We start from the raw sequence: 13,284 nt of genomic DNA, 5'->3' as shown, positions 1-13,284 counted from the left end.
GAAAAAGCAAGAGAGTCCCAGAAAAATATCTATTTCTGCTTTATTGACTATTCCAAAGCCTTTGACTGTGTGGATCACAATAAACTGTGGAAAATTCTGAGATGGGAATACCAGACCACCTAACCTGCCTCTTAAGAAACCTGTATGCAGGTCAAGAAGCAACAGTTAGAACTGGACATGGAACAACAGACTGGTTCCAAATAGGAAAAGGAGTACATCAAGGCTGTATATTGTCACCCTGCTTATTTAACTTATATGCAGAGTACATCATGAGAAACAATGGGCTGGATGAAGCACAAGCTGGAATCAGATTGCTGGGAGAAATATCAATAACCTCAGACATGCAGATGACACCACCCTTATGGCAGAAAATGAAGAGGAACTAAAAAGTATCTTGATGAAAGTGAAAGAGGAGAGTGAAAAAGTTGCCTTACAGCTCACCATTCAGAAAACAAAGATCATGGCATCTGATCCCAACACTTCATGGGAAATAGATGGGGCAACAGTGGAAACAGTGTCAGACATTATTTTGGGGGGCTCCAAAATCACTGCAGATAGTGATTGCAGCCATGAAATTAAAGACGCTTACTCCCTGGAAGGAAAGTTGTGACCAACCTGGATAGCATATTCAAATGCAGAGACATAACTTTGTCAACAAAGGTCCATCTAGTCAAGGCTATGGTTTTCCCAGTGGTCATGTATGGATGTGAAAGTTGGACTGTGAAGAAGGCTGAGTGCTGAAGAATTGATGCTTTTGAACTGTGGAGTTGGAGAAGACTCTTGAGAGTCCCTTGGACTGCAAGGAGATCCAACCAGTCCATTCTGAAGGAGATCAGCCCTGGGTTTTCATTGGAAGGACTGATGCTGAAGCTGAAACTCCAGTACTTTGGCCACCTCATGCGAAGAGTTGACTCACTGGAAAAGACTCTGATGCTGGGAGGGATTGGGGGTAGGAGGAGAACGGGACGACAGAGGATGAGATGGCTGCATGGCATCACTGACTCAATGGACATGAGTTTGAGTGAACTCCAGGAGTTGGTGATGGACAGGGAGGCCTGGTGTGATGCAATTCATGAGGTCACAGTGATTCGGACAATGGACGAATGAACTGAACTGAAGAAGACTTTTTATTAAAAACAATATTAAGACACAAATACATCTTACAAAATATTTCCATGGCATGATAAGATATTTTGATAGCTTTATAATGGTAAATGAGATTCCAGGATTAAATATTCGTATACCTGATACCTGCATCAAAAAAGCAAGAGAGTTCCAGAAAAACATCTACTTCTGCTTTTGACTATGGCAAAGCCTGTGACTGTGTGGATCACAACAAACTGTTGAAATTCTGAAGGATGGGAAAACCAGACCAGCGAATCTGTCCCCTGATAAATCTGTATGCAGGTTAGGAAGCAAGTTAGAACTGAACATGGAACAGCAGACTGGTTCCAAATAAGGAAAGAAGTACGTCAAGGCTGTATATTGTCACCCTGCTTATTTAACTTATAGGCAGAGTATATCATTGAGAAACACTGCTGGATGAAGCACAAGCTGGAATCAAGACTGCCAGGAGAAATATCAATAACCTCAGATATGCAGATGATACCATCATTATGGCAGAAAGTGAAGAACTAAAAAGCCTCTTGATGAAAGTGAAAGAGGAGAGTGAAAAAGTTGGCTTAAAGCTCAACATTCAGAAAACTAGGATCATGGCATCCAGTCCCGTCACCTCATGGCAGACAGATGTGGAAACAGTTTCAGACTTTATTTTTTAGGGCTCCAAAATCACTGCAGATGATAACTGCAGCCATGAAATTAGAAGATGCTTCCTCCTTGGGAAAAAAATTTATGGCCAGCCTAGTTCAGTTCAGTTCAATTGCTTAGTCGTGTACGACTCTTTGCGACCCCATGAACCACAGCACGCCAGGCCTCCCTGTTCATCACTAGCTCCCAGCGTCCACCCAAACCCATGTCCATTGAGTTGGTGATGTCATCCAACCATCTCATCCTCTTCTCCTCCTGCCCTCAATCTTTCCCAACATCAGAGTCTTTTCTAATGAGTCAGCTCTTCGCATCAGGTGGCCAAAGTACTGGAGTTTCAGCTTCAACATCAGTCCTTCCAAAGAACACCCAGGACTGATCTCCTTTAGGACTGGTTGGATCTCCTTGCAGTCCAAGGGACTCTCAAGAGTCTTCTCCAACACCACAGTTCAAAAGCATCAATTCTTCAGCACTCAGCTTTCTTTACAGTCCAACTCTCACATCCGTACATGAGAGAGAGTCTCTCGGACAGAAAGGAGATCAATCCTAAGGGAAAGAAGTCCTAATATTCATTGGAAGAACTAATGCTGAAGCTGAAACTCCAATACTTTGGCCACCTGGTGCGAAGAACTGACTCACTGGAAAAGACCCTGATGTTGGGAAAGATTGAAGGTGGGAGGAGAAGGGGACGAGAGAGGATGAGATGGTTGGATGGCATCATCAACTCAATGGACATGAGTTTGAGTAAACTCTCGGAGTTGGTGATGGACAGGGAGGCCTGTCATGTGTAGTCCATGGAGTCACAAAGAGCTGGACATGGCTGAGTGACTGAACTGAACTGATAACTGAATTTTAATTCCATCTCTGCCATTTATGCAACCTCAATGAGCTTCCCTAATAGCTCAGTTGGTAAAGAATTCACCTGCAATGCAAGAGACCCTGGTTCGATTCCTGGTTCAGGAAGATCCGCTGGAGAAGGGATAGGCTACGCACTCCACTATTCTTGGGCTTCCCTTGTGGCTCAGCTGGTAAAGAATCCACCTGCAATGCCAGAGACCTGGGGTTCGATCCCTGGGTTGGGAAGATCCCCTGGAGAAGGGAAAGGCTACCCACTCCAGCATTCTGGCCTGGAGAATTCCACGGACTGTAAAGTCCATGGGGTCGCAAAGAGTCGGACACAAGTGAGCGACCTTCACTTTTCAAGCGAGTTATAGTTATATAACTCTTCCATGCTATCCTCTTCATGCTATTTTTTTCACTCAAGTATCCTGGAAATCATTTTACAGTAGTATATAAAGATTTTGTTCACCCATTCATTCATATACATACACACATACACACACACACACACATATGCATATATGTTTTGTATTATAAAATTTTCCCCTCTATTTTACAGTTCATTTGAAGTACACAGTCAAAACTGACTATCTGTTTGAAAGTAACAAATTTTATGCAAAATGTTATGCAAATTGCCTAAGGTCATAAAACTAAAGATACACGGTTACTTTTGACCACTATACCTTTCCACTGGCTATTTCCACTATACCACACTGCCCATGAACCAAATCCATAAACAAATTCAAATATGAATTATTAGCTGTATAAAATTATTATAAATGTAAATCCAGCAGTGTCTACATAATTACTAAATGAGGAATAAAAAAATACATAAAGGAGAATGTCAATATCAAGGAAAGACACATATTTATTAGGTGGCCAGAAAGAGCATTCCATATCTATCCCTCTTGGGTCTTAAACTGTTAGCTGCTGCTGCTGCTAAGTCGCTTTAGTCTTGTCCGACTCTGTGCAACCCCATAGACAGCAGCCCACCAGGCTCCCCTGCCCCTGGGATTCTCCAGACAAGAACACTGGAGTGGGTTGCCATTTCCCTCTCCAATGCATGAAAGTGAAGTTGCTCAGTCGTGTCTGACTCTTCGCGACCCCATGGACTGCAGCCTACATTTAATGATATGGAGTACTCCTTTCCAACTGAGCTTCCTATGATGATAAAAATGCTCTCCACCTGTTTTAATACAGTAGCCACAAGCCATTTGTGACTATTAAATGCTGGAATGTAGCTAAAGTATAACTAAGGAACTGAATTAAAAAAAACTTTAATCAATTTAAATAAATATAAGTGGGTACCATATTGAACAGCATAGAACCAGAAACACAGAAAAAAGTATTCTCTACTCAAAACTGATGGAAAAACACACATAACTGAACAGGAAGGGAAATGAAAGAAGACCATCTCTCAATTATAGGATTATTTAATAGAAATACTAAAATGTCAATATTTATAGTATATACAAAAAAAATTTCAGAAGGATGAAAATACATTTGATGACTTCTAGAACTTCTTCCTACTCTATACGTTTTAATTGATCAAGTAATAAATTTAAATTAAAAAGGAAATAAACTCCTTAAGAATTACTCTCAAATTTTACAAATATAATTCTTAGGTTTGCCTCTGACCTTCAGCGTTCAATCGGTCATTTTCGTGTAAGAAATGTAGAAAACTACCTAACTAAATGAAACCACGTTATTCATTACAAACAGGGGCTTTCTCAAATTTTAGTTTCTGCTACTAAGCTAAAAATTAATTTACCAAATCAAACATCTATAAACCAAGAGACATCTTAAACAAAGTAATACCTTTAGATGTCCAAGATCCAAAAGAAGGAGATTTGACGTAGGGCTAAAGATACCATCTTGTGGGATAATGATATATGAAGCATTCAAGTTAATTTTGAGATCAAGAACTTTCTGTGTTTCAATAATATATACCAGACCTGCAGAAAATTTAAATCTTTACAATGAATAATGTTCACAAATTACTCAAGAAACAGAGAATCACTAAACACATGAATTAGTAACACAATTTTAAAATAATATGAAGTTAGTATTAATTTTTAAATAACCTTCAGCAAGATGTTTTCAATATAAAGTCAATGTGTATGCTCCTTATTAAATATTAACCAAGTATAAAACTGTAATAATCAAAAAAGAATTTTTGATCTATCAACTCAATTGGGTAAAACTTGGAAGATACACATCTAAAAAAATTAAGTTCCACGAAATAGTTATTCATATCTGTGATATTAGAATCTCTGTAATTCTCCCCAATTTGTGAAATTAACACAGCTACGTCTGCTATACCGAACAATGAAATCAACCTTTATATTAATTGAGACAATGAAAAATTTTCGATTACTAAATCATCTTCAATAAAACCATATGTAAACCAAAATAAGCAACCAGAGCTTTCTATAAAAAGACAAATCTATCTCAATGACTTTTAACTAAAATAATGTTTGCAACTTATATTAAAACTAGAGTTTAAATCCTGGTAACATCAGTAAGTAGGTAGCCAAACTTTTTCGTCCACTTAAAGCAATAAAAATTGTGGGACATAGAGCAAAACAAACAGCAATGAAAATGAAACATTAAAAACATAAAGAGGAGGCAAGAGAGTAAGCATCTATCAAGTGGAAAATCAAACTGAAAAGAGTTAGCCAAAAGATTTCAAAGGGAACCAAAAAAATTTTATCCTGAGACCATGTTCTGGCACTTGGTAAACTTTGGAACTCCTTTCCATAGTCTCACAGAGTATAGGGAACAGATGACAAAAAAATATAGTCCAGCAGGAGTTCTCATAAATCTGGGCTCTAAAAGATACATACTAAAATTAAGAGTAATACACAAGTTAAATCTCCCTCTCCCTATAAACCTACCCATAAGAGAATGCAAAGAATGTCTCTGAGAAAAACATGGTGCTGCAGAAGTCTCCTGAGAGTCCCATGGACTGCAAGGAGATCAAACCAGTCAATCCTAAAGGAAATCAACCCTGAATATTCATTGGAAGGACTGATGCTAAAGCTGAACCTCCAATACTCTGGCCACCTGATAGAAAGAGCCAGCTGATTGGAAAAGACCATGATGGTGGAAAACACTGAGGGCAGAAAGAAAAGGGGGTGAAGAGAGAATGTTTAAGTTTCAAATGGTACAAGGGTGGGAGTTGAGGAAACAATGCTGTAATTTATCCAAAGGCAGGCAAAAAACAGTCAAGAAACAGAAAAGACTGAATAGCACAGCTTGAAAAACACTTCATATATGTTGTGGAAATGACACATCTAGAACTATAGATAGAAGGGAAAAGAATATAGAAGAATAAAAAAAACATGTAGCAGACAAATTACAACCAAAAGAAACCTGAAATATATATACTATAATCAGAACAAAAAGAATATTGAAAGATTAAAGCATTACTAAAAATATTGACAATTTCAAATAGATAAAAGAGTTGGTTCACAGGAAAAAATTATCTCTGTATATACCTAATTAGCCATAAAATCTATAAAGCAGAAAATTACAGATTCACATGAAATATACAAGTCAACATTGACAGGGAGGTGTTTTTCATGAACTTCTCTAAATAACTGTTAGAATATGGTGAAAAGGGAAAAAAAAAATCTAGTAAGGATACAGAAGACATGAAGTACATACTTTTCAAATATATATGGAACATTTTTAAAACGACCATATGTTGAGCCAGAAAGCAAGTCTCAACAAACTACAAATCATTAAAAACCACAGAGATCATCTCTATAGTCATCTATATTTTAAAAAAATGAACCTCTAGTTTAAAATTATTCCCAAAGAAATCTCCTAGCCCAAAGACTGAAAAAAGAAATGAGACCCAATCTTATACGAACTCTCCAAGATAATAAAAAAAGGGTGGAACTTCTAGGTTCTGAGACCGATAGACTAAAATCGGGAAGTCATTACAAGAAAGGAAAATATAGGCCGGTTTCTGTCATAAACAGAATTTCAAAAATCCTAACAAAATTTTGCAATTAACATGAATGTGATTCAAAGGTCAGATCTTTCTAAGTTTAAGACATAGTTATCATTATATTTGAATTTAAATATATAAAAGTACCAGACTAAGTTTCAATTAAAACTATATCTAGTCTACAAATATAAACTCAAAGAATACTAAAATCAGTATAACATGACTCAAACTGTATAAAATGATAAACCAACAATAATACTGGCATTTACCTGTTGCTGTCTTATCACGAAATTCTTCAAGTTTTGTCAAAGTTACTGAAGTCAGCTGTGCTAGATTTACCTCTTTTGGAGGTCTGAAGAATTCTACTATACTATTCACTGTTCTCTGTTAAAATAAGTATCAATAACATGAGGACAAACTCAAGGCAAATAGAAATATATTAAAACTTAGGAATTGCAAAAAATGCTTACTGCATCATATAACATTTCTAAAGGTTCAGCTTCTATGATACACCTCTGAGCAACAGTTTCATCTAAGGGATTTATCTCAAACATAATTTTCAAGAGTGATCCAGCATCATCTAATGAAGACAGGAGGCGGGGTTTTGTTGAGTTATCTGGTAAGCCAGTAACATGAAATGAATCTATTTTGGTTTCAAATCTGCATGAAAAAAAGACAAGAAAAAAATTAGCAATCAATATAATCTCAAAGTATTTTTCAAATTTAAAATAGTAAAATAAATTTCACTCTGCATTTCTTGCTACTCTGTTTCATGCACAACAAAGAAAATACACAGCTATTTAATCTAAACTGACATAGATTTATTCACAAAGAATTCTATTCACATTTTAATTTCTAGATTAAGAAGTTTTGAAGGGTTTGGGGTTTCTGGTTCCCTATGAAAGGACTTTTTAAGTTACCAATCCATACTAACAAGTAAAAAGTTGAAGAACTGAAAAACCAAAAACTCTTCCTGGATATGTAAGAGGGGAGGACACAGGGTAAACTGCTGCCCCTAAGACTGGAGAGATAGACAGTTAGTCACAACTTACCAGAGCAGAGACCTGCAAAAGGAAGACACCATGGACACCAGAACCAAGGCTGGAAAATCTAAACTGTAACTGATGAATTGCTGGAGATGTTAGTGTAGATAACTGAGAGTTAAAAACTCTAGAGGTAGCCAGCCATTGGGAGGCCCCAAATAATTTGATATATACCTCCAGGAATTTGACCAAGTTCTAACAGTAAAAACTGGAGAATTATCTCCTCCTCAGGCGAGGAGTGGTCAAACAGGAGATGACTGAACATCGACATTTTAGGAACCAGTCAACTAAAATAGACCAAAATGAGAGAATTTAATTCAGATGACCATTATATCAACTACTGTGGGCAAGAATCCCTTAGAAGGATTGCAATAGCCCTCAAAGTCAATGAGAGTCTGAAATGCAGTACTTGGGAATGCTCTTGGTTTGTTTCCAAAGCAAACCATTCAATATCACAGTAATCCAAGTCTATGCCCCAACCACTAATACTGAAGAAAGTGAATTTGAATGGTTCTATCAAGATCTACAAGACCTTCTAGAACTAACACTCCAAAAAGATGTCCATTTCATCACAGACGAATGGAATGCAAAAGGAGGAAGTCAAAAGATACCTGCAAGTAACAAGCAAGTTTGACCATGGAGTACAAAATGAAGCAGGGAAAAGGCTAATAAACTTTTGCAAAGAGAATGCACTGGTCCAAGAAAACATTCTTTACCAACAAAGCAAGAGACAACTTTACACATGAACATTACCAGATGGTCAATTTCCAAATCAGGTTGATTGTATTGTTTGCAGCTGAAGATGCAAAAGCTCTTTCGAGTCAGCTAAAACAAGACCAGGAGCTGACTATGGCTCAGATCATGAGTGCCTTATTGAAAATTCAGACTTAAATTGAAGAAAGTAAGGAAAACCACTAGCTCATTCAGGTATGACTTAAATCAAATGCCTTATGATTATACAATGATTATACAGTGATCAAATGCCTTATGAGTATACAGCTTCACAGGAAAGAAGATGGAGAGTGCACAGCAGGTGACTGTGACTGGATTTGCATTTGAAATTTGGCCTCCACAGAAGAACTGTTTACTGGGACAGCAAGAGCAGAAGGCAGACCAAAGCAAGGCTGATGAGTGGCCCAGGTGACACATTCACATGGAAAATCTCCTTCCCATCCTTGTCTTCATCTCCAAGGACAGGTACTCTGCGTGCTGTGGAGAATATATCAAGCCCTGAGCCTTTGGAGTGGGAGCAATAACCCCAAGACCCTAAACTATCAGAGACTAACCCTAGGGAGGATCAAATAGTGAGACCTCACACAAAGGAAACCACTTGAATACAAGACCTGGCATTACCAGGTAGTACCCTGTGCAGTACACCTCATCTAAACAACAACAAAAAACAAAAATACAAAACCAATCATCAGCAGACAGGATTATCACCTCACTCAGCCTTGCCCATCAGAGGGAAATGAAACAAACACTCAGCACAAATCTCAGCCTATAGGAAGCTTACACAAACCACTGCACCAATCTTAGGAGGGCAGAAATCAAAAGGAAGAAAGAATTTAACCATGAAGCCTGGGAAAAGGAGACCTCAAACACAAAATTTAAAAAATAATGAAAGGCAAAGAAATACTACACAAATGAAGGAGCAAACTAGAAACGAAGTCCAAATAAATGAAGAGAAAACAGGCAAACACCTGAAAAAGAATTCAGAATAATGATACTAAAGATTATCATAGACCTTGAAAACAAAATGGAGAAAATGCAAGAATCAACTAACAAAGACCGAGAAGAACTGAAGACTAAACATAGAGACAAAAAACAGAATTACTGAAATTTAAAGTACTCTATAAGGAATCAATAGCAGAATATCTAAAGCAGAAGAACAAATCAGTGAATTGGAAGATAAAATGGTGGAAATAACTTCTAAAGAGCAAAATAAAGGGAAAAGAATGAAAAGCACTGAGGATAGCATCAGAGACATCTGGGACAATATAAAATGCACCAACATTCAAATTATAGGGGTCCCAGAAGAAGAGAAAAAGAAAGGGTATGAGAAAATTTTTGAAGAGATTAGAGTCGAAAATTTCCCTAACATTGAAAAGGAATAGTCAATTAAGTCCTAGAGGCACAGAGTCCCACACAGGATAACCCAAGGAGAAACATGTCAGTTCAGTTCAGTTCAGTCGCTCAGTCGTGTCCGACTCTTTGTGACCACACATACTAATCAAACTAACAAAGGCTAAACACCAAGAAAGACTATTAAAAGCAGCAAGGGAGAAGCAACAAGTAACACACAAGGGAAACCCCATACGCATAACAGCTGATCTTTCAGCAGAAACTCTGCAGGCCAAAAGGAAATAGCAGGATATATTTAAAGTACTGAAAGGGAAAAAATCTACAACCAAGATTACCCAGCAAGGATCTCATTCAAAATTGATGGAGAAATAAAAAGCTTTTCAGACAAGCAAAAGTTAAGAGAATTCAGTACCACCAAACCAGCTTTACAGCAAATGTTAAAGGGACTTATGGTCAAGAAATACAAGAAAAGAAAAAGATCTACAAAATCAACCCCAAACAATTAAGAAAATGGCAACAGGAATATATATATCAATAATTAGTTTAAATGTAAATGGATTAAGTGCTCCAACCGAAAGACACACACTGGCTGAATGGAAACAAAAACAAGACCCTTGTATATGCTGTCTACAAGAAACCCACTTCAGACCTAAAGACACATACGATGGAAAGTGAGAGGATGGAAAAATATACTCCATACAAATGGGAAGCAAAAGAAAGCTGGAGTAGCAATCCTCGTATCAGACAAAATAGACCTTAAAGATTATAAGAGATAAGGAAGGACACTAAATAATGATCAAGGGATCAATCCAAGAGAAAGACGTAACAATTGTAAATATCTATGCACCCAACATAGGAGCACCTCAATACATAAGACAAACACTAACAGACATAAAAGGAGAAATTGACAGTAGCACAGTAACAGTAGGAGACTTTAACACCCCACTCACACCAATGGACAGATCATCCAAACAGAAAATTAATAAGGAAACACAAGTCTTAAATGATACATTAGATGAGATGGGTCTCATTGATATCTTCAGGACATTCCATCCAAATGCAGAAGAATACATCTTCTCAAGATTGACTTCCTTGGTGGCTCAGATGGTAAAGCGTATGTCTATGATGCGGGAGACCGGGGTTCGATCCCTGGGTTGGGAAGATCCCTTGGAGAAGGAAATGGCAATCCACTCCAGTACTATTGCCTGGAAAATCCCATGGACGGAGGAGCCTGGTGGGCTATAGTTCACGGGGTCGCAAAGAGTCGTATACAACTGAGCGACTTCACATTCAGGTTCAAACCTTCTCAATTGCACATGGAACATTCTTCATGATAGACCATATCCTGGGTCACAAATCAAACTTCAGTAAACTTAAGAAAACTGAAACCGTATCAAGCATTTTCTCCAACCACAACACTTTGAGTTTAGATATCAATTACAAGGAAAAAACTGTAAGAAACACAAACACATGGAGATTAAACAACACGTTTCTAAATAACCAACAGGTTACTGAAGAAACCAAAAGAGAAATCAAAAAATTTCTAGAAACAAATGACAATGAAAACACGACAATGCAAAATCTATGGTATGCAGCAAAAGGTTTTCTAGGAGGGAAGTTTGTAGCAATACAATCCTATCTCAAGAAACAAAAAAGAAAAACAAACAGGCAACCTAACTTTACACCTAAACAGCTGGAAAAGGAAAAAAAAAAAACCCAAAAATTAGTAGAAGGAAAGAAATCATAAAGATCCAAGCAAAAATAAATAAAAAAGAAATGAAAGAAATAACAGTAAAGGTTAATAAAACTAAAAGCTGGTTCTTTGAGAAGATAAACAAAATTCACAAACCTTTAGCCAGACTCAGTAAGAAAAAAAGACAGAAGAATCAAATAAACAAAATAAGAAATGAAAACAGAGAGGGTTACAACAGACAATGCAGAATTACAAAGAACTATAAGAGACTATTATGAACAACTATATGGCAATAAAATAGATAACCTGGAACAAATGCACAGATTCTAAGAAAAGTTCAATCTTCCAAGACTGAACCAGGAAGAAATACAAATTATGAACAACCTAATTACAAGCACTGAAGTTGAAGTTGTGATCAAAAATCTACCAAAAAACAAAAGCCCAGGACCAGATGGCTTCACAGGAGAATTCCATCAAACATTTAGAGAAGAGCTAATGCCTATCCTTCTAAAACTCTTTCAAAAAATTGCAGAGGAAGAACACTTCCAAACTGATTCTATGAGGCCACCATCACCCTGATACCAAAATCAAAGACAGTACAAAAAAAAAGAAAACTATAGGCCAATATCACTGATGAACATAGATGCAAAAATCCTCAACAAAATCTTAGCAAACAGAATTCAGCAACACATCAAAAACCTCATACACCATGATCAAGTTGGGTTTATTCCAGGAATGCAAGGATTCTCCCATGTATGCAAAACCATCAATGTGATACACCATTATTAACAAATTGAAAGATAAAAACCACATGATCATAATAGATGCCGAAAAAGTCTTTGACAAAATTCAGCACCGATTTATGATGAAAACTCTTCAAAAAATGGGCATAAAAGGAACCTGCCTCAACACAGTAAAGGCCATATATGATAAGCATACAGCAAACATCATTCTCAGTGGTGAAAACTGAAAGAATTCCCCCTAAGATCAAGAACAAGACAAGGTTGTCCACTTTCATCACTATTATTCAACATAGTTCTGGAAGTCCTAGCTATAGCAATCAAAGAAAAACAAATAAAACGAATCCAGATTGGAAAAGAAGAAGTAAAGCTCTCACTGTTTGCAGACGACATGATACCGTACATGAGTGAGTGAGCGAGTGAAGTCTCTCAGTCATGTCTGACTCTTTGTGACTCCGTGGACTATAGCCCACCAGGCTCCTCCGACCATGAGATTCTCCAGGCAAGAATACTGGAGTGGGTTGCCATTTCCTTCTCCAGGGGATCTTCTGAACCCAGGGATCGAACCCATGTCTCCCACATTGCAGGCAGATACTTTAACCTCTGCGCCACCAGGGAACCCCAGTGATACTGTACATAGAAAACCCAAAAGACAGTATCAGAAAATTACTAGAGCTAATCAGTGAAATCAGCAAAGTCGCAGGATACAAAATCAACACACAGAAATCATTTGCATTTCTATATCTAACAATGAAAAATCAGAAAGAAATTAAAGAATCAATCCCATTCACCACTGCAACACAAAGAATTAAATATCTAGGAATAAACTTACCTAAGGAGACAAAAGAACTGTAAACAGAAAATTACAAGACACTAATGAAAGAAATCAAAGACGACATAAACAAATGGAGAGATATTCCATGTTCCTGAGTAGGAAGAATCAATATGTGAAAATGACTATACTACCAAACGCAATCTACAGATTCAATGCAATCCCTATCAAACTACCAATGAAGTTTTTTCACAGAACTAGAACAAAAATTTCACAATTCATATGGAAACACAAAAGATCCCGAATAGCCAAAGTAGTCCTAAGAAAGAAGAATGGAGCTGGAGGAAATTAACCTTCCCGACTTCAGGTTATACTACAAGTACAGTCATCAA

General features: G+C 37.3%; 1 protein-coding gene across 1 annotated transcript in view; it reads right to left on the bottom strand.

Annotated features, from left to right (window-relative positions):
• Positions 1 to 13,284, bottom strand: part of VPS13A (vacuolar protein sorting 13 homolog A) — a 269,575-nt gene that overhangs the window by 173,579 nt on the left and 82,712 nt on the right. Inside the window, exons 18-20 of the mRNA XM_052644629.1 lie at positions 7,033 to 7,222; positions 6,832 to 6,946; positions 4,423 to 4,559 (exon numbers count right to left, since the gene is read on the bottom strand). Coding sequence (XP_052500589.1) covers positions 4,423 to 4,559; positions 6,832 to 6,946; positions 7,033 to 7,222 — 442 coding nt within the window. The remainder of the gene's footprint in view (positions 1 to 4,422; positions 4,560 to 6,831; positions 6,947 to 7,032; positions 7,223 to 13,284) is intronic.

The sequence above is a fragment of the Budorcas taxicolor genome, chromosome 8 (assembly GCF_023091745.1).
Source record: "Budorcas taxicolor isolate Tak-1 chromosome 8, Takin1.1, whole genome shotgun sequence".
NCBI classification, from domain to species: domain Eukaryota; kingdom Metazoa; phylum Chordata; class Mammalia; order Artiodactyla; family Bovidae; genus Budorcas; species Budorcas taxicolor.
The sequence above is the reverse complement of the archived record's forward strand: the minus strand, read 5'-3'. Positions and strand labels throughout refer to the sequence as shown.